The sequence below is a fragment of the Oncorhynchus mykiss genome, unplaced genomic scaffold (assembly GCF_013265735.2).
Source record: "Oncorhynchus mykiss isolate Arlee unplaced genomic scaffold, USDA_OmykA_1.1 un_scaffold_229, whole genome shotgun sequence".
In the NCBI taxonomy this organism is placed as follows: domain Eukaryota; kingdom Metazoa; phylum Chordata; class Actinopteri; order Salmoniformes; family Salmonidae; genus Oncorhynchus; species Oncorhynchus mykiss.
Window position 1 is genome coordinate 275,001 of NW_023493697.1, and position 21,214 is coordinate 296,214.

Genomic DNA, 21,214 nt, shown 5'->3' on the forward strand with positions numbered 1-21,214 from the left:
AGCGAGAGAGCGAGAGAGAGACAGAGGAGAATAAAAATACTAGTTAGTTATAAACAAAACAGACTATTTTGAGAACTTCTGAATAGGTGTAACTGTCAATGTTGGCAGTTCTTTATTGAACTAAGGATAAAACCTAGCCTGGTCCCAGATCTGTTTCTGCTATCATGTCAGCTCCTTGTCATGCCAAGTTAGTGGCATGACGGCACAAAACAGACTGGTACCCAGGCTAGGATAAAACTAATGATTATTGAAATGAGCTAAAGAACTATGATAAAAGTGTCTGCTATAAATGAGTCGTCTCACTCTCCACTCAGGGCCCTGGTCCAGGGTAGTGGGCTCCCGAGTGGCACAGCGGTCTAAGGCACAGCATCTCAGTGCTAGAGGGGGTCACTACAGACACCCTGGTTCGAATCCAGGCTGTATCACAACCGGCCGCGATTGGGAGTCCCACAATTGGCCCAGTGTCGTCCTGGTTTGGCCGGTGTAGGCCGTCATTGTAAATAAGAATTTGTTCTTAACTGACTTGCCTAGTTAAATAAAGGTTCAGTTAAAAATATATATATAAATATATACTGGGAGTCTTTTGAGACATGCTGCATCTCTGTCTAAGGAGCTGGGATGCTGTCTGTCAAACTCTTCCTCACCGAGGTTCTTGGTCTTGATGAAGATGACGTTGTTGGCCCCGCTGTCCATGGCCTGGAAGCGCCGCTGCCGTTTCCCCGACGACGCTTTGAGCTGCTTCACCTCCTTCTTCAGAGCCGCCTCCACATCTTCATCATCCTCTTCCTCACTACTGCTCTCCTCGGGTTCCTTAAACTGGGTTGTCAGAAGAGTTTAGAGAAGTTCGTTTAAACAAAAAAAAAGACTTCAAGATTTATAACTATTAACAAAGATTACTAACCAATAAAGATGTACAGTAGAAATAATAACTAATAACCATTCACACTGAAAGTTGGCTTGGCGCAGTTACTTTAGAAATGACTCCTATTTACGTTCAGTTGATGCCTGATTTGAATGACATGATTGGACAGTTATCCGTTCCACCAGTGACGAGTTCAAGGAAGGAATTAAAGGAAACACCTCGTCACGTAGTCGTACATGGCCTCGCTAAATGTACTGCTTACATTCTCAGGTCCGTAGAGTTGGTCGGCGTATTCGTTCAGCAGGTTGAAGGCTTCCGCGGTGCATTTCCTCTCGTTCATATTGCAGGTGATGAGGACGCCTTGCATGCCCACCTCGAGCTCCCGGGAACCCTTGTACTTCTTACTCCGGTGTCCACCGCCATAGCGTCTCTTACTGCGCTTTCTCAAGTCTTGTGCTTCGGACATATTTGATCATATACAGGACTCCTGGATAATAGTTTGTTAACTGTTAGAAAAAACACATTTACCTGGATAACATTAACTATCTGGTTTATTGTTTGGCACTAGCAAGTATAGCAGAATTGGCTAGCTAGCTAACATGCAAGCACAACAAACGACACGAGCCGGGATTGCTTACGGTAGCTACTGTACTAAATCTCAATCCTTGATCGTACACGTTGGATTAAATGCTAACAATGTATCGTTTAATTTGCTAAATTACAGAGCTACTAGTCAACGTTTATCGTACTCTTCTCGAGTTGAGCCTGAAGGTACTCGTGGGCTCCTTCCTTCATTCAAACACGCGAGTGTTGTGAGCAGCAAAAGGGGAATCGGCGTATCGCCTTCAAAATAAAAGTCCCCAATTGAAACGTGCAAACTAATAAAAATATTGAAATCATGACACATTTGGACTATAAATGTTAAACAAGGTTGAAATGTTCCGTTGATCGCACTGTGGATGTATAAACTTAGGGATGATGGTCCAAGCGCACCAAGACAGTCGTGGAGAGGGCACGACACAACCTATTCCCCGTCGGGAGGCTGAAAAGATTTGGCACGGGTCCTCAGATCCTCAAAAGGTTTAACAGCTGCACCACCGAGAGCATCCTGACTGGTTGCATCACTGCCTGGTATGGCAACTGCTCGGCCTCCGACCGCAAGGCACTACAGAGGGTAGTGCGTACGGCCCAGTACATCACTGGGGCAAAGCTTCCTGCCATCCAGGACCTCTATACCAGGCGGTGTCAGAGGAAGGCCCTAAAAATTGTCAAAGACTGCCAAGTCTAGGTCCAAGAGGCTTCTAAACAGCTTCTACCCCGAAGCCATTAGACTCCTGAACATCTAATCAAATGACTACCCAGACTGTTTGCATTGCCCCTCCCCTTTTACACCGCTGCTGCTCTCTGTTGTTATCATCTAGTAGTCACTTTAATAACTCTACCTACATGTACATGTTACCTCGACTAACCGGTGCCCCCTCACATTGACTCTGTACCAGCTATATTGTGTGCAAGTAAAAAGAGCTCTACATTACCATTAGGCCTATGGGATTAATTATATGGAGGATGTGCTGCTCCCGAGTGGCGCAGAGGTCTAAGGCACTGCAACGCAATATAGATTTTTGAATGACCTACTGATCTACTTCAGTCTTATCAATCACTTATACATATGTAATAATCTCTCACCAAGCTTGATGACTGTGGGCATTTTGGCTTCCTGTTTGTTGTTCTAAATAGAGACGACTATAAAGCCCATGGGTCATATTGGATTGTGTATAAAGGCAGGAAATGAGCTTTAGATGCCCCCCCAAAAAATCTGGAGCAGGAACCCCAGAATCCCCGCGAGGCTATGCCCTGCCCCCCCCCCCCCCCCCCCCCGCACTTCTAAAATTAAAGTTGCACCCCTGTATTAATTGTGACCCAGAAATGATTTGATATTGAGATTAAAAACGGTTGCATTGGACCTTTAAACAAAACCTCTTTCTCTGAGAAATTGTATTGGTATAAAATAATTGAATTTTCAATACCTTTTATCAATGGTGCCAATAATTATGGATGTGACTGTAAATTAATCGTTTGACACTTTTCTATTATTGCATGGGGGACTTTAATTTTGAAATTCACCCAAATTCCGTGACCCGGATTTGACCTGTTAGTGCTACTAGCAAGAACACGTAGCTAGCTAACAAAGCTTGAAATGCAACATCTCAAGGATAAAGGTAACTAGCAGCTAGACGGTAGTTAACTATCGTTGCAGTGTGGTAGCATCTGCAGAGAAATGTTCCTAAAATTGTTCTCTCTTTGGCCTCTGTCTCATAGCTAACTAACTAACTAGCTAAAGTGAGTTATTTAAGTTGCGATCAAGTGATAGCTAGGCTAGCGAGCTATATAAACTAGCCTATTACGAATTCGGCCGGAAATTTTTTATCTTGTCATTTTCCGTGGAAGCTTCACGTTATGTCAAGAGCAGCATTTGTATTTATTAGGGATCCCCATTAGTTCCTGCCAAGGCAGCAGCTACTCTTCTTGGGGTCCAAACATACCAAAGCACCCAGATTACATATAAAACAGTACGTCATATAACATTCCTACATCACAACATATCCACAACACAACATGTAAAATACCCCCATACAATTTTGAACATTTTATTTAACTAGGCAAGTCGGTACTAGAACAAATTCTTATTTACAATGACAGCCTAACCCGGAAGAAGCTGGGTCAATAGTGCGCCACCCTATGGAACTCCCAATTACAGCCTGGAATCGAACCAGGGTCTCTGTAAGTGACACCTCAAGTTCTGAGATGCAGTGCCTTAGACAGCTGCACCACTCGGGAGCCATCTCCAGATCCTTCTCTTAATTGCCTATAACCACAAAAATAAAAAAATTGCCTATAATCGCGGTCAATCTACATTGAGAGTGTCTGTTTCTATGGCGATTTAAAGGTTAAGTCTCAGAAATACACAATGAAAACAGGAACAGATTGTCTTTGAGGAGGGTGGATATTCAGTCTGTTAGCTTCATGGATACCGACATGAGTGCTATGGGTCGGTAGTCGTTTAGGCAGGTTACCGTAGCTTTTTTGGGGGCACAAGGACTATGGTGGTCTGCTTGAAACGTAGGTATTACAGACTCGGTCAGGGAGAAGTTGAAAATGTCAATGAAGACACTTGCCAGTTGGTCCGCGCATGCTCTGAGTACACGTCCTGGTAATGTCTGGCCCTGAATGTTGTGAATGTTGAATGTTGACCTGCTTAAAGGTCTTACTCACACAGTCGTCCGGAACAGCTGGTGCTCTCATGCATGCTTCAGTGTTGCTTGCCTCGAAGCGAACGTAAAAGGCATTTTGCCCGTCTGGTAGGCACTGGGCAGCTCGTGGCTGGGTTTCCCTTTGTAGTCCGTAATAGTTTGCAGCCTGCCACATCCGATGAGCTTCAGAGCCGGTGTCGGCTTCATAACAAACACTGTGAGGCAGGTGTGAGAGAAACAACAAGCTCTGTGAGCCCTTGCCAAAGGCCATGCAATATGATTGACTGAAATGCATAATTTGAGACTTGCCAACATTCATGCAGACTCCTACATACACTGATAACAGTCTGCACTCCAACATATGGGGCGGCAGGGTAGCCTAGTGGTTAGAGCGTTGGACTAGTAACCGGAAGGTTACTAGCTGACAAGGTACAAATCTGTTGTTCTGCCCCTGAACAGGCAGTTAACCCACTGTTCCTAGGCCGTCATTGAAAATAAGAATTTGCCTGGTTAAATAAAATATAGACCTCAGGGATAATTAGCAACATGGTATCATTTGGAAATGTCTAACTTTATTTCTGTACACTCAGGTTGACTTCCATCAGGGAATGGCCCACAAACAAATGTCTCCTTTTCTGAATCTGCCCGTAGGTCCATTTCTTCCCCCAGCGTCTCTGCGTCTGTTGGTTCCTCCGCTGCGGCTGGTGTCTGCAGCTCTATGGCAGGTTGTTCAGCGGAGAGACGTCATGGACTACGGCTTGGTGGAGGAGTTTGTCGTCACTGTGTTGGACGTAGTCCCAGATCTGATGAGTTACAGGGAGAAAGTCCAACTCATCATGGGTCTGAGAGCACAGGTGAGAGATGGGGCTGATGGGTGGAGAGGGTGGAGAGGGTGAAGGATAGATGGAGCTGATGGGTGGAGAGGGGGAAGGAGAGATGAGACTGATGGGTGGAGAGGTGGGGCTGATGGGTGAAGGAGAGATGGGGCTGATGGGTGGAGAGGGGGAAGGAGAGATGGGGCTGATGGGTGGAGAGGGTGAAGGAGAGATGAGACTGATGGGTGGAGAGGTGGGGCTGATGGGTGGAGAGGGTGAAGGAGAGATGAGGCTGATGGGTGGAGAGATGGGGCTGATGGGTGGAGAGGGGGAAGGAGAGATGAGGCTGATGGGTGGAGAGGGGGAAGGAGAGATGAGGCTGATGGGTGGAGAGGGGGAAGGAGAGATGGGGCTGATGGGTGGAGAGATGGGGCTGATGGGTGGAGAGGGGGAAGGAGAGATGGGGCTGATGGGTGGAGAGATGGGGCTGATGGGTGGAGAGGGGGAAGGAGAGATGAGGCTGATGGGTGGAGAGGGTGAAGGAGAGATGGGGCTGATGGGTGGAGAGGGTGAAGGAGAGATGAGACTCAGGAGAAGCCCTTGTTTCAACTTCATTAGATGCATGTAGTTGTTTGGTTATAATCTGGGTAATTCTATAAGAAGTAATTAGCTTGAGAACTAGCCTTTACCACATTGCTATAGAAATTGATATAGTCCTGTGAAGAAGTATTCTCCCAACGGCACCGTTTCCATAGACACGCTGCCTACAACACCGTCTCCGTTTCCATAGACACGCTGCATACAACGCCGTGCCAAAACGGCACCGTTTCCATAGACACGCTGCCTACAACACCGTGCTAAAACGTCTCCATTTCCATAGATACGCTGCCTACAACGCCGTGCTAAAACGTCTCCGTTTCCATAGACACGCTGCCTACAACACCGTGCTAAAACGTCTCCGTTTCCATAGATACGCTGCCTACAACACCGTGCTAAAACGTCTCCGTTTCCATAGACACGCTGCCTACAACACCGTGCTAAAACGTCTCCGTTTCCATAGATACGCTGCCTACAACAACGTGCTAAAACGTCTCCGTTTCCATAGATACGCTGCATACAACACCGTGCTAAAACGTCTCCGTTTCCATAGATACGCTGCATACAACACCGTGCTAAAACGTCTCCATTTCCATAGATACGCTGCCTACAACACCGTGTTAAAACGTCTCCGTTTCCATAGATACGCTGCATACAACACCGTGCTAAAACGTCTCCATTTCCATAGATACGCTGCCTACAACACTGTGCTAAAACGTCTCCGTTTCCATAGATACGCTGCATACAACACCGTGTTAAAACGTCTCCATTTCCATAGATACGCTGCCTACAACACTGTGCTAAAACGTCTCCGTTTCCATAGATACGCTGCATACAACACCGTGTTAAAACGTCTCCATGGGGGAAAGGCTCATCTTAGCTGCAGGCAATACACTGGTTTTGTTTTCTGGAATTCTTAAAAAAAAAAAAAAAAAAAAATCTTAACTTTTATTCCCATCAGCTGGTTCTGAAGTTGTTGTTCTCAGAACACCTCGCCGACTCTGACACCATCCAGTCACACCTGAATAGGATGAAAACCTGTAGCATCACTCATAAGGACAACCAGGTGAGTGTCGCTCAATGACATTGTAACTCTGCTGGTATTACTTGTAGTGGTTGATACCAAAACATAGCGACAGAAACACGGCTCACCTTTGTATCGGTGTCATAATGGCTTCTGGGACAGCATGGCCAGCGCCATTGAGGGATGTCTCCATTTTAAAGAAGTCCATTTTCTTCTTAGTTTAAAACTAATATTGGTGATGTACCGCCCCCTGCAGTGCTGGGGTCTTGAACCGAATCTAGTGTGTCATTCATTTAGTGTGGCCACCAGATGGCGGTCCTATAACATAAAGCCATTTAAAATCAATAGCACTCTATATGAAAAAGAAGCATTCACTCTGATCATTGGCTGTTCGCTCCCAACCCATAGGAATCCCCACCCAGTTGACTACTTAAAAATGGTGGAAGCCTTCAATGTCATTATCCATGCTAAAATGGGTTATATCCATCCAGAGAGGGACGTCAACGGCATTCACACAGCTTGAGATTGTGCCATGTGCTCTGGTTAGCCAGGCAAGGTGTTATAGATGCTGGCTCTTTTGATTTATTCACTGTGCTATCCATACTTCCTGTTAGTCACTGTGCTATCCATACTTCCTGTTAGTCACTGTGCTATCCATACTTCCTGTTATTCACTGTGCTATCCATACTTCCTGTTAGTCACTGTGCTATCCATACTTCCTGTTATTCACTGTGCTATCCATACTTCCTGTTATTCACTGTGCTATCCATACTTCCTGTTATTCACTGTGCTATCCATACTTCCTGTTAGTCACTGTGCTATCCATACTTCCTGTTAGTCACTGTGCTATCCATACTTCCTGTTAGTCACTGTGCTATCCATACTTCCTGTTATTCACTGTGCTATCTATACTTCCTGTTATTCACTGTGCTATATATACTTCCTGTTATTCACTGTGCTATCCATACTTCCTGTTATTCACTGTGCTATCTATACTTCCTGTTAGTCACTGTGCTATCCATACTTCCCATTAGTCACTGTGCTATCCATACTTCCCGTTAGTCACTGTGCTATCCATACTTCCTGTTATTCACTGTGCTATCCATACTTCCTGTTATTCACTGTGCTATCTATACTTCCTGTTATTCACTGTGCTATCTATACTTCCTGTTATTCACTGTGCTATCCATACTTCCTGTCATTCACTGTGCTATCCATACTTCCTGTTATTCACTGTGCTATCTATACTTCCTGTTATTCACTGTGCTATCTATACTTCCTGTTATTCACTGTGCTATCTATACTTCCTGTTATTCACTGTGCCATCCATACTTCCTGTTATTCACTGTGCTATCCATACATCCTGTTATTCACTGTGCTATCTATACTTCATGTTATTCACTGTGCTATCCATACTTCCTGTTAGTCACTGTGCTATCCATACTTCCTGTTATTCACTCTGCTATTCATTCTTCCTGTTAGTCACTGTGCTATCCATACTTCCTGTTAGTCACTGTGCTATCCATACTTCCTGTTATTCACTGTGCTATCCATACTTCCTGTTAGTCCCTGTGCTATCTATACTTCCTGTTAGTCACTGTGCTATCCATACTTCCTGTTATTCACTGTGCTATCCATACTTCCTGTAGATTTGTGATCCTGAGGTGGAGGCATCAGAATCCAACTTCCTGAAGCTGATTAAAACACTGCAGGAAGACCCAGTTGAGAGAGAACGCTTCTTTCAGGTCAGCGACTAAGTAGCTGATTCTGTTGATGATGATGATGGTGGTGAGGAGGATAATAACTCCAAGGTGTTGAATGCTTTGTCAAGGTAATGTTCAATGCTTAGATTTTAAAAAAGCACTGTCCTATTCTCTATTTCTTTGGTTGTTTCCCAGAACGTTTTTCCAGGGGAATTCGGCCCAAAGTATCACTCTGCACTGCAGACTCTGGTGTGGGAGTTCCTCTCCAGACTGGAGAAGCTGCTTCCAACACCGACCCTTCAACAGGTACCACTATCTTCATCAGCGCCGGACTGAGGCTTCATACATCAGGGTGATACCAAACATTTACACAAATGCAAAAATATCCATTAATATTCATTGGATGAATAGATGCATAAAATGTTTTTTATTTTACCTTTATTTAACTAGGCAAGTCACTTAAGAACAATTTCTTATTTTCAATGACGGCCTAGGAACAATGGGTTAACTGCCTGTTCAGGGGCAGCATGACAGATTTGTACCTTGTCAGCTCTGGGGTTTGAACTTGCAACCTTCCGGTTACTAGACCAACGCGCTACCCTGCCGCCAGTATATTTTATACCATTGTGCGTTTTAATACCATTCATGCATATTGTCAGCGTCCTGGAAAAACACCGTTTCTTTTCAGATGTATTAATGTGGTATACTTCAGCAGCCACACTTTAAATATTGTACAACTTCATTTTGCCTTGTAGTTATTCTTTGGAAAGCTACTCGTCTAACACCGTCTCTAAGCCGTTCAAAACTTTAAAACGTGCAGACTGGTCTGGAATAGTATGCTTAAATACACCTTTTTCAAACCATTTATACTTTAAAAACTATTAAATGTTTTTTCCTCCAAAAAAAACCTAAACGTTTGGCCTAACGACGTGTTTGTAGACAATTACAATTTCGACAAGTGTCGTTGGTCAAAACGACATTTCATTTTATACTCCGGTGGACTTGACTGTCTGTCGACCGTAGCTGCGACTGTCGGTTTCCATGTTCATGTTGCAGACGTAAAACTGAACTTTGACCTCCGTTTTCGGAGTCCGTTGTCATGGTTACCAGAAACGAGAGAGGGCACACGTTCTAAAAGATCTTTAAGTAGAATGCCCTGCTTTTATTTCGTCACATTATTTAGATCTTGTTGTAATTTATCTTCCTGTAATGATGGATACAAATGAGCTAAAGTTAAGACGTTGTCAGCTATGCTCTGGTCATTATTTTAACTGGCTAGGCAGCTAGCTAACAAGCTAGAAACAAACCAAACATTGTTTAGGAAGTTGCTTTTAGCGAGGTTATGATATTCTAGAACTGGATCTGTTGTCATTGTCAAGCCCTTCTCTTTCCCTCAGACTGCATCTTGGTTTCTACAACAAGTTGTGTTGTCGTGTATGAAATCCTAGTCTACTCTGCTTTTCAAATCTAAAATCACAACACTTCTTCCACTACCACAAAAATACATTCAAATAGCTCAAGCAAGTCACACAATTTTTCTTTATGGACAATTACAATCTAGTTGCTTGTATTAAAAGTTCACAAGGTAATTTGAATTCCTTTTATTAATTATACTACAGTCAGTAAACTTTTACAGGACGTGGATGGCAATAACAGCTTTTTTTACGTAAAAAAGACAAATAATAGTCAAAACAATGTACATTTTCTAGGGCAACGAGGTTATGATATTATAGAACTGGATCTGTTGCCCTTCTCTTTCCCTCAGACTGCATCTTGGTTTCTACCTGACCCCTCTGTCCTGGAGCAGTGTGGGCAGTCTGTGCGTCACCCTCAACCTTTGAGGACCCTTCTCCAGTACCACACCAACCTTTCTCCAGACCCACATGTTGAGGCCAATGGTAGGAGAAGAAGACTTTTGAAAAATTAGGGAATTATATTTTTATGTTTTTTACGGTTTGACATTCATGTTTTGATATGGCCTTTTCTTCTTCTCTTGTCCTCGGCTCTGTCATCTGGAGACAACCACATCCTGTCTCCATCTCCCCGAGAGTCATCCACTGACCAAGCTGACCCAGAGATCCAATCAGAACCCATACAGACATGTATGACCATTCAAAGCCCTGCATCATATTGCTGTGAGTCAGAAATGACACCTTCGCTGGATTCCCGGGAGAGTCAACGAGGGATTAATTTAGACCGCACTGCAAATGTCGTCATTTTGCCTTCGAATGAAGAGGCAGAGTGTGTCGACAAGGAAACTCTTGACGAAGAGAGCGAAACGGATCAAGCTTTTCTTCACGATCGTGCTGACAGTGGGCCGAAAATCCAACCGGCAGCTCACCGCTTCGAAAAGGAAGCGCAGGACGTTTCTGATTGGTCTACGTCCTGTCGGCTCCGTCAGCCCACGGTGCTGCTGCACAGACTTGACATGACTGATACGCTGTCACCTGTGTCAGAGGCCTTTCCAACGCCGAGCAGAGAGAGGCTTCAGATTGACAATGTGGCGACCCAAGGACGGAGAGGAGAACGGGTCGTATCCCAAAAGAGCGAGAGGAATGTCGACGTAGAGCCCTCAGATAGCCCACCTCGATATCCTCTGGTCCCTGGCCCATGCCGGACTAAGGGGCAGCCTAAAAGAAGCAAGCGTGTCAAAATATGCTCCTTGTGTGGGAAAACTTTCAGGGAAGCAAAGGATTTGACGGCACACATAACATCTCACACTGAGCAGAGGCCTTACCAGTACACCCTGTGTAGTAGACAAGACGTTGAACACCGTGAGGACTTACAGAAGCGTCGTCAGAATGTGTGTGAGGCGGCAGCTCAACCAGAAGAGGAGTCTGCTACATCGACGGGGGATTACACAGAGATATCTCAGCCCCGACCAGGAGCTCACCGCCTCGAAAAGGAAGTGCAGGACGTTTCTAATTTGTGCAGGACATCGACATCGACGGAGGATTGCACAGAGATATCTCAGCCCCGCGACACTTTACCTCAGAGAAGGCACATGACAACCCAACACGGTAAACCAAGACAGTCTTCCAAAGTCACCAAGTGCTCCGTGTGTGACGAGACCTTCAGTAAGGCATCGCACGTGGGAAAGCACGTGAGATACACACATGGGAAGCTCCTGTGCCTCAACTGTGGGGATGTTTTTGAGAACTCCACTTTGAGGAAACACAAAAAAGTGTGTTTGAAGACAAAGAAACGTCTCTCTTGCTCTCTGTGCGGAGACACCTTTGATCTCTCTGAGCCAAACGAGCGTGAGGACGTGAACCCACAGCAACTTCCGAGGGAGGCTCTTCCAGAGGCCAGCGCCGTTTTGGCAGCAGTAGAAAATTCGACAGAGATACCTCAGCCCTCAAACACAACACCCCAAAACCCAACCACCTCCAATGCTCTGCCCTTTCAGCTAGCTAATCATTACAGAAAATGCCTTTTATGTAAAGAAGCTTTTGATAACGCAGAAGACCTGAGAAGACATCTGAGATTTCAACATGGTGTACTTCCTTACCTGTGTTTTAAATGTGGGGAGAGTTTCCAAAGCGCCTCTGATCAGAAGGAACACTCGGACCAGTGTTCCGGTCTAAACATTCCAGAGTCCAGGAAGTGTCCCGGTTGCAGGACGAGGACTTCTCAATATAGACAGCAGCAGCAGCAGCAGCAGCAGGAAATGACAAGTCAGGAAGTGAACCTTAAAAGACACCAGACAGCCTGGCCGCCGCTACATACAGGGGAAAACGAGATGGAGATCCCACAGTCCAGCAGCACAGACGTCGTCTTCTCACATGACTCTCGGCAACACCGGCTAAACCAATCCGTCGATCCATCAAAGTTACTTGTAAGGTGCTTTTTCGATCAGCGAACTGCTCTTACAGTAGGCCGGTCTAGACCCCGGAGAGCGAACCGCTGTGATGAGACGGACTTTCAGACACAGCAAGACTTTAATGAGGAAGTCAATCCAAGCCAAACCCTATGGGAGGTTGACCCAGCAGGTGGAAGCACATCTCAGCCTTCAAGGGGGAACGGGATAGAGGCTCCCCAGACCCACAGTACTGAATCCCAGAACCCAACAACCTGCGACGCTTCCCCCACTCTGCCCCCTGGTGTGAATTTAGATTCTAGAACATGTCACGTGTGTTCCAAGAGTTTTCGTAGGAAACAATCTCTGATTTTGCATCTGAGACGTCACGGTGAGGGGGCCATTAAGTGTCCCATATGTTCAAGGTGCTTTGGTCGCAACAGGGATTTAAAGTTTCACCTGGCCAACAAATCAGGTTGTGGGCCAACGCGGCGTAATCTTACCGCCGTAATCGTTCCCACAAAAGACACGCCGGTCTTCACTTGCCCCGAATGTCTGCAACAGTTCACAAGCGAAAAGAAACTGAAATCCCACATGGTATGTCACACAGGAGACGGGTTCTCCTGTAGCTTTTGTGGCAAAATGTTTGCTGGACACAACCAATTGAAGTTTCATATTCGTTGTCATAGTTACAGGCCTTATCTATGTGACACGTGTGGCAAGGACTTCCCATCTCAGAGTGCGTTGGAATCACACGAGCGCGTGCACACAGACGAGCGGGCATACTCTTGCACAGACTGTGGGAAAACGTTTAAGCGTAAGGGTACGCTGACACAACACCGACTGATTCACACGGGGGAGCGACCATTTGCGTGTACTCTCTGTCAGGTACGCTTTACCACCAATAAGCATCTGAAACTGCACATGATGTGTCACACGGGGGAGAGGCCTTTTAAATGTCCGCTTTGTGGGCGGGGCTTTAGACAGAAAGGCGATTTGAGACAACATCAAGCTTTGTGTTCCTAGTTGCCTTTTGGGGGCTCAAGAGGTTAAGATAAAAGAGTTCTTACGTTCTTATTGTGTCTGTCAGTATTCCGACCCGACGTTCTAATTCCGTCTCACCCTGCGTTCATAACATCTGGTAAATTTGTGACTACCAGCAATCCGACTGTGTGAAGAATCCACTTGAACGCCTCTCCAACTGGTAACTACTTGTGAAGGAAACGTATCTGTCATCTCTGAGCTTCCGACTTCTGCCACATGCGGAACTCTGACGTCACAAAGGAAATCACCTTTGATAACAGCATTTTTTGGCAGTTAAATGCAACAACAAAACATTATTTATATTAAAAAAAAAAATCTATTAATATGTTTTTTTGAAAACAAGTTAGTGAGCAGGTTGCTGTACTTTCAGTTTGTGGTTGAAACAGTTTTGCCATCCAGCCAATCGGCATTTTCTAAATTGGTTCAAAGCATGTGAATGTACTCAACTCGTTGCGCCCAGTTTCCCGTTTTGTCGTGAAGGCAGCATAAAGCACGTGCATGGGAAGTGCCGCAGGTGCATTCCATTACGGTTTGGAACGGAGACTTCAATTTACGATTTTGACGAGGTTATCAATTAGCCAATTAGTCTATTAGACCAATGTCAATGGGGATGTTTCGAAATGCAATAGACCTTATACCACCCGTCGCATAAATAAGGGCAATTAAATACGACATGAATGGTTGAATTTGTTTTTTTGTCTTGCACAATTGTCCATGGCTGTCTTATTCTGTTACAACAGCATTCTATCAGCGTTTCAGTCTTCAGTGCTTCCTCCAATCAGATAACCCGACAATATTTAATCAACTCTCAGAACGTTCTGGATCGTTGCAATGAGAGTGCAACGATCCAGAACGTTCTGAGAGTTGATAAAATATTGTCGGATTATCTGATTGGAGGAATCACTGAAGACTGAACAACGCTGATAGAATGCTGTTGTAACAGATCTCTCAGTGGGCAGATGTTCCATTGGGTACGTTGTTGGGGAGGGATGATGCACTGCCCAGTTTCAAGCACACAGTGTAGAAGTCTGAATACTGCGTCTCGTGCCAGTAAACTCAATTCAGCCAACTCTGAAAAGAGCACTCCTCATTTTGATTTGTGACATTTGTAACCAGATGTATTTTGTCGGGTAAATTAGATTCCTGTTGGGTGGTTCTTATCAACAGACTAAAACCTTTCTACCTTTTCACAACAAAAAAACTGCTTCTTTGAGTTAATTTTGAATTCTCCATATTGAAGGAGTTAATTTTGAATTCTCCATATTGAAGGAGTTAATTTTGAATTCTCCATATTGAAGGAGTTAATTTTGAATTCTCCATATTGAAGGAGTTAATTTTGAATTCTCCATATTGAAGGAGTTAATTTTGAATTCTCCATATTGAAGGAGTTAATTTTGAATTCTCCATATTGAAGGAGTTAATTTTGAATTCTCCATATTGAAGGAGTTAATTTTGAATTCTCCATATTGAAGGAGTTAATTTTGAATTCTCCATATTGAAGGAGTTAATTTTGAATTCTCCATATTGAAGGAGTTCATTTTGAATTCTCCATATTGAAGGAGTTAATTTTGAATTCTCCATATTGAAGGAGTTAATTTTGAATTCTCCATATTGAAGGAGTTAATTTTGAATTCTCCCTTTTTGAATGAAATAATCTAATATGTTGAAAAATGTTTATTTTCTTAATTACAAACTTCTTAGCTTTGTAAAACAGCCAATTGTATATATCCTTTACAAAACTGCAACTATATGTCTACAAGAATTGTAATAAACATAACAGCAACCCATGCATTATCCTCAATTTTGTCATCCTTCCATTTTGTACGTTACAATTTGTTCTACGCTGCCCCGTAATGAACGGTAAGAAACATGTCAAAACGAATCACTTTGGCCTCTCCCCGATCTGTCTTCGTGAAAAGTTATCCACAACAGGTTCTGAATTTACATCCATTGTACAGAAATGATTATTCTGTGGGAATCATTCTTAAGGTTTTGGTTGTTACAGGTAACTGCCAAAATAATGGAAACAAAGCAGGCGCAGCTACACAGGTGTGGTTCCTGAGTTAATTAAGCAATTAACATCCCGTCATGCTTAGGGTCATGTATTGGTATAAAAATGCTGGGCAGGCAATTATTTTGGCTACCATGGCTATGCTCTCATAGGGTGACAATGCCCCCCATCCACAGGGCACGAGTGGTCACTGAATGGTTTGTTGAGCATGAAAACGATGTAAACCATGTGCCATGGCCGTCTCAGTCACCAGATCTCAACCCAGTTGAACTATGGGAGATTCTGGAGCAGGGCCAGAGCCAGCGTTTTCCCACCACCATCAACAAAACAACTAATTATTGAATTTCTCATGGAATAAGGGTGTCACATCCCTCCAATAGAGTTCCAGACTCTTGTATAATCTATGCCAAGGTGCATTGAAGTTGTCCTGGCTCGTGGTGACCCAACACCCTAATAAGACACTTATGTTGGTGTTTCCTTTATTTTGGCAGTTACGTATGTCAGTCGTGAGACACGGGCTGAATTAACACGATAAAGCCAACATGATTGAAAGCCACAATCATTTCTATCTTAATAATCAAATCATTTTCGGGGTAACAAATAAGTACCTTACTGTGATTGTTTTCAATTCAAATTGTAAAAAAATAAACAACAATTGCTTCTCAGCAAAGAGCAATTTCTCAAGCTAGAATGTTTGCTCGGACTGTCTGGGAGTGGCCTCAGTGGGGCGGTGAAAACAGAAAACCAGCTGTTATTGGCAGAGAAGTTTGGAACTCTCTTATTGGTCTATTAACTAATTTACCTTCCGGTGATGTCACCAGGCAGGGTATTTTATTAGGATCCCTATGAAACATACATAATACAGAACATTAATAGACAAGAACAACTCTTCAGGTCCTGGAACCCTCTGGTCGGGTCCTGGACCCCTCTGGTCGGGTCCTGGACCCCTCTGGTCGGGTCCTGGACCCCTCTGGTCGGATCCTGGACCTCTCTGGTCGGGTCCTGGACCTCTCTGGTCAGGTTCTGGACCTCTCTGGTCAGGTCCTGGACCTCTCTGGTCAGGTCCTGGACCTCTCTGGTCATGTCCCGGACCTCTCTGGTCAGGTCCTGGACCTCTCTGGTCAGGTCCTGAACCTCTCTGGTCAGATCGTCCATTATTTTATTAGTTCAATCCACCAGTATTTGGACAAAACACTTGAAGCTATTTTGTTGTTGTCACAACCGCTTGTAGAACTATTTTTGTCAATGTAAAAGATCTTTCAGGTGCGATAGAGAGACACCACGGTCCTCAACGGTACTCTCGCCGACTCTGTTCTTTGTCATGGTAGCTAGGGAAAAACTCCATCCCACAAAAACAGAGATTTCAGGCGGTCTTTTCAAACAGCTCTGACACTAAAAGGGCATTATCATCATTTTCACAGTATTATTCCAACCTCATAGTGTGGAAATATATATATAAAACACAGGAAAATCATGTTTTTGAACGCACTGGACCTTTAACTAATGTGACCATTAAACTGCATTTACTATATTGCAGATTGCACCTTTAATAAGATACTTTGGTGAAGATAGAGAGGACTGAGAAGCTCTCAAAACAATGTTCTGTTTCACTGTCCTCTTGGATAGAGAGGACTGAGTAGAAGCTCTCAAAACAACGTTGTTTCGCCGTCCTCTTGGATAGAGAGGACTGAGTAGGAACTCTCAAAACAACGTTGTTTCGCTGTCCTCTTGGATAGAGAGGACTGAGTAGGAACTCTCAAAACAACGTTGTTTCGCTGTCCTCTTGGATAGAGAGGACTGAGTAGGAACTCTCAAAACAACGTTGTTTCGCTGTCTTCTTGGATAGAGAGGACTGAGTAGAAGCTCTCAAAACAACGTTCCGTTTCGCTGTCCTCTTGTTTAGTTCCAGAACCATCTCTTTTAATCCAGTTCTTTACTGTTCCTCCTATTCGTTTGTTTTCTGGTCACATGGTTCTCTTCTTCTCTGCCGTCATTGGGTTCATCTACAGTAGCTTGGTTCCTTAGTTCTGCTTTAACTACAAGAGGGTTTTTAAAAAACTGAATAGCCTTGGACGTGGTGCGGCCAAAGCCACATTCATTCTTCGTGAGTGTGGCTAACTGTTACTATCTAAAAACCAAAAGAAGGCTATTCAAACTATACGGGAGCGTCTCAACGAATCCATATTGTACACTAGTGTTGCAAAGACTGACCAATGTGCAAGACATTTGAAAACAGTTTAATTTTGAATGTGGCTAACACAACACTAATGGTGTCTACTGGTTGTTCTTGTGTGGGGTATGTCTTGTTTTGTACAAAATAATAAAATGCAGTACTGCATGATATTTCTTAACGTAGCTCTTTATTAGCTAGCTATAACTGGTATCACGTTTCTCCAACCAGGATCAACTGACCATGACCTAACCATCTGGGTGGTCTTAACCAATCATAGCACAGTATGATACAGGGCGGTAAAATGCGTCCAATTATAATTCAGTATGTTTCCTCATATGAATATTACATCTCCCTTCTTTTAAAAACAAACAAAATGTTTACATATTCTAAGGGTTTGTTTTGAAAACATGCTCTGTAGTTTGAACTCAAGGTAGGTACCCATTTATATGACATACTACACCAACTGAATCAACATAGACTCTGAAACAATGATCCAACATACTGTTACTTTTCAGACAAGGGGATTCTCAGCAACTCGGCTTTCACAGTAGAAATGACATCTTAACATTTCAAACAAATACAATACCTAAGTATTTCAAGTGAACTTTCAATAACAAGTTTACGGTCTGGAACTCGTTTAGGGCAGCGACCCACCTACACCCTTTGACATTTCGCAGGTCTACGACAGCTCTGGGCTTGACCTTGTGCGATGTGATGCTGAGCATGCTTCTGTGTCAGTCAACAGCTCTTGTGGTGTTGCAGGTAAGAATGGTGTATGTTGTGCTGTGTGTGTGTTTAGTCCATCACGTTCTCTTTCAGGGGAACAGTTCATCTCATCAGTGTGTTGTTCTTTTGTGTTCAGTAGGTGACGGCGATTGCGGCGGTACACCGCTCCTTCTGCAGTGCAGACGTGATATGAACGTTCAGTGTCAGCTGGCTGGATGACGACTGCTGGCTTCCAGAGACCATGCTCCTGGATTCTAACTGACTCTCTGTCGATCAGTGTCAGCTGGCTGGATGACGACTGCTGGCTTCCAGAGACCATGCTCCTGGATTCTAACTGACTCTCTGTCGATCAGTGTCAGCTGGCTGGATGACGACTGCTGGCTTCCAGAGACCATGCTCCTGGATTCTAACTGACTCTCTGTCGTTCAGTGTCAGCTGGCTGGATGACGACTGCTGGCTTCCAGAGACCATGCTCCTGGATTCTAACTGACTCTCTGTCGATCAGTGTCAGCTGGCTGGATGACGACTGCTGGCTTCCAGAGACCATGCTCCTGGATTCTAACTGACTCTCTGTCGTTCAGTGTCAGCTGGCTGGATGACGACTGCTGGCTTCCAGAGACCATGCTCCTGGATTCTAACTGACTCTCTGTCGTTCAGTGTCAGCTGGCTGGATGACGACTGCAGGCTTCCAGAGACCATGCTCCTGGATTCTAACTGACTCTCTGTCGTTCAGTGTCAGCTGGCTGGATGACGACTGCTGGCTTCCAGAGACCATGCTCCTGGATTCTAACTGACTCTCTGTCGTTCAGTGTCAGCTGGCTGGATGATGACTGCTGGCTTCCAGAGACCATGCTCCTGGATTCTAACTGACTCTCTGTCGTTCAGTGTCAGCTGGCTGGATGACGACTGCTGGCTTCCAGAGACCATGCTCCTGGATTCTAACTGACTCTCTGTCGTTCAGTGTCAGCTGGCTGGATGATGACTGCTGGCTTCCAGAGACCATGCTCCTGGATTCTAACTGACTCTGCTTCGATCAGTGGTGACAGTGGTCTAGCTGACCTGCCGTAGTATCGCTTTTGTTGTTGTTGTCGTCTCTGTGCACGTTTTTCATGCATTTCCTTCACTGAGGCTGCTGTCCTTATAGGTAAGAAACTTCCTGGAGAGTTGCATTCAATTGCCCCTCCATTTCCCTTCACGTCACAGGATTTATGGCTGATTTTAGATGACATCAACCCTGTTACTTTATTTGACACTTAATTATCTTTTTAAAATTATTATTATTTTTTTTAACCTTTATTTAAGTCAGTTAAGAACAAATTCTTATTTTCAATGACGGCCTAGGAACAGTGGGTTAACTGCCTTGTTCAGGGGCAGAACTTTAACCTCTTGAGATGGGAAAATCTTTTTTATGAAGTTGAACGTTTGCTCTTTATGACGAAATAGTGGAACGAGCCTTTGGAGTTTATTTCATTAATGTTTCAGGACCTCCGTGACACAAGATGGCGACACAGACCTAAAAAACCTTTCACATTGCCTATAGATGGGCTATCGAAGAAGAAGCAATGCAGAGTCCGAAACGGGACAGCTAAGGTAGCTTGTATTTACAGGTATACATTTCAGTTCCCTCTATACCTACCGGGTGCATACATTACAAAGTCAGGTTATTGTATTGTTCCCGAAACAGATCGTTGTAACATGGTGTTGAAGCGTCTTCTATCCGCTCTGCTCAATAAAGTGCAAGTGGTGGAAAAACTGGCCGAGTTGAGACCGATACGACGGGCCGCACAGCTCACCGCTTATGCCTTGATGAAGGCAAAAATTGCCGGAAAAGAAGCGACCACCAAACTGCTGAAGTTCAAAACAGTTCGCCAGATACGACATGAGGCGTCGGGACTGCCTCAAAACGCCGGGGAGATGGGAAGAAAAGCCGGAAGACTCCGGGATTCTATAGTGAAGGATGTGAAAGACGGGATAAGGGACACCTCGAGACAAGTTAAAGACAAGGACAAATGATGGTGTGTTTAACAACAAACCACATAGTATATTTTAAGGCCTAAATGAAGGCTATCAATAATGGTCTTCAGCTCTCAAAAACGCTATTCTGACTAGTATTCAAAATAAAAAGCCCGCATTTTCAAAACACTGCAATGTGTAGAATTCATTCAAAAACATTAAAATATAAGATGTTAAATCAATGTCCACTTTTTTTGTGTGATTTACAAACAAATGCAAGGAGTACTTTATGGAAACAATTACAAAACATGCTTAAAAAAACATTTTAAACCACCATCGAAAAATACAATGTTCAGATCGGTATATTCACAATTTTGGGCTGTAGAGAAAAAAAAACGGATGTTATGTGCTGAGATAAATGTGGGGTTGGGAATACTCTGTAGGGTCTGTAGAATCTATATAACGTGTTATTTCTTACGGGTCTGTGGTCGAAATACCCAGCAGCACTTTCTACCCCACCCATTCCATTCACTGGAATACATTGAAGGCCTATAAAATTACAAATTGGTTTATATGGAGAGAAAAAACAATTATGTGTGTGGAAGTAAAACTAGGGTTGGGATTACTGTATATATTACTGTGTAGATTACTGCATAGGGTCTGTATATATTACTGTGTAGATTACTGCATAGGGTCTGTATATATTACTGTATAGGGTCTGTGTATATTACTGTATAGGGTATGTATATATTACTGCATAGGGTCTGTATATATTACTGTATAGGGTCTGTATATATTACTGCATAGGGTCTGTAGATTACTGTATATATTCCTGTATAGGGTCTGTATATATTACTGCATAGGGTCTGTAGATTACTGTATATATTACTGTATAGGGTCTGTATATATTACTGTATAGGGTCTGTATATATTACTGCATAGGGTCTGTAGATTACTGTATATATTACTGTATAGGGTCTGTATATATTACTGCATAGGGTCTGTATATATTACTGTATATATTACTGCATAGGGTCTGTATATATTACTGCATAGGGTCTGTATATATTACTGTATAGGGTCTGTATATATTACTGTATAGGGTCTGTATATATTACTGTATAGGGTCTGTATATATTACTGTATAGGGTCTATATAGATTACTGCATAGGGTCTGTATATATTACTGTATAGGGTCTATATAGATTACTGCATAGGGTCTGTATATATTACTGTATATATTACTGTATAGGGTC

At 43.7% G+C, this 21,214-nt stretch overlaps 2 protein-coding genes and 1 long non-coding RNA gene across 6 annotated transcripts in view; 2 read left to right on the plus strand and 1 right to left on the minus strand.

Annotated features, from left to right (window-relative positions):
- LOC110523056 (THUMP domain-containing protein 1) overlaps positions 1-1,685 on the minus strand; it is a 10,460-nt gene extending 8,775 nt beyond the window's left edge. Inside the window, exons 1-3 of one of the 3 annotated variants that reach the window (XM_036973327.1) lie at positions 1,501-1,685; positions 1,125-1,349; positions 645-816 (exon numbers count right to left, since the gene is read on the minus strand). In XM_036973327.1, the coding sequence (XP_036829222.1) occupies positions 645-816; positions 1,125-1,328 (376 nt within the window). In that variant the 5' untranslated portion in view covers positions 1,329-1,349; positions 1,501-1,685. Of the gene's footprint in view, positions 1-644; positions 817-1,124 lie in introns of all 3 variants that reach the window. The other 2 variants (XM_036973328.1, XM_036973329.1) reach the window with 2 other exon arrangements.
- Positions 1,686-2,999: 1,314 nt separating this feature from the next.
- Positions 3,000-13,777, plus strand: LOC110524888 (zinc finger protein 845). Of its 2 annotated transcripts, XM_036973325.1 has the most exons (7): positions 3,000-3,081; positions 4,765-4,967; positions 6,487-6,591; positions 8,199-8,294; positions 8,448-8,558; positions 10,018-10,150; positions 10,271-13,777. In XM_036973325.1, exons 1-7 carry the CDS (start codon positions 3,060-3,062, stop codon positions 13,075-13,077), a joined length of 3,477 nt encoding a protein of 1,158 aa, XP_036829220.1. In that variant the 5' UTR covers positions 3,000-3,059; the 3' UTR covers positions 13,078-13,777. The 2 variants fall into 2 exon arrangements, with proteins under 2 accessions (XP_036829220.1, XP_036829221.1); XM_036973326.1 differs by lacking the exons at positions 10,018-10,150; positions 10,271-13,777 and adding an exon at positions 9,650-9,977.
- A 5,544-nt stretch (positions 13,778-19,321) lies between these two features.
- On the plus strand, positions 19,322-20,147 carry LOC110524886. The gene is made up of 2 exons (XR_002473675.2): positions 19,322-19,595; positions 19,690-20,147. It is a non-coding gene; the product is annotated as an uncharacterized LOC110524886 (long non-coding RNA).
- The last annotated feature ends 1,067 nt before the right edge of the window (positions 20,148-21,214 follow it).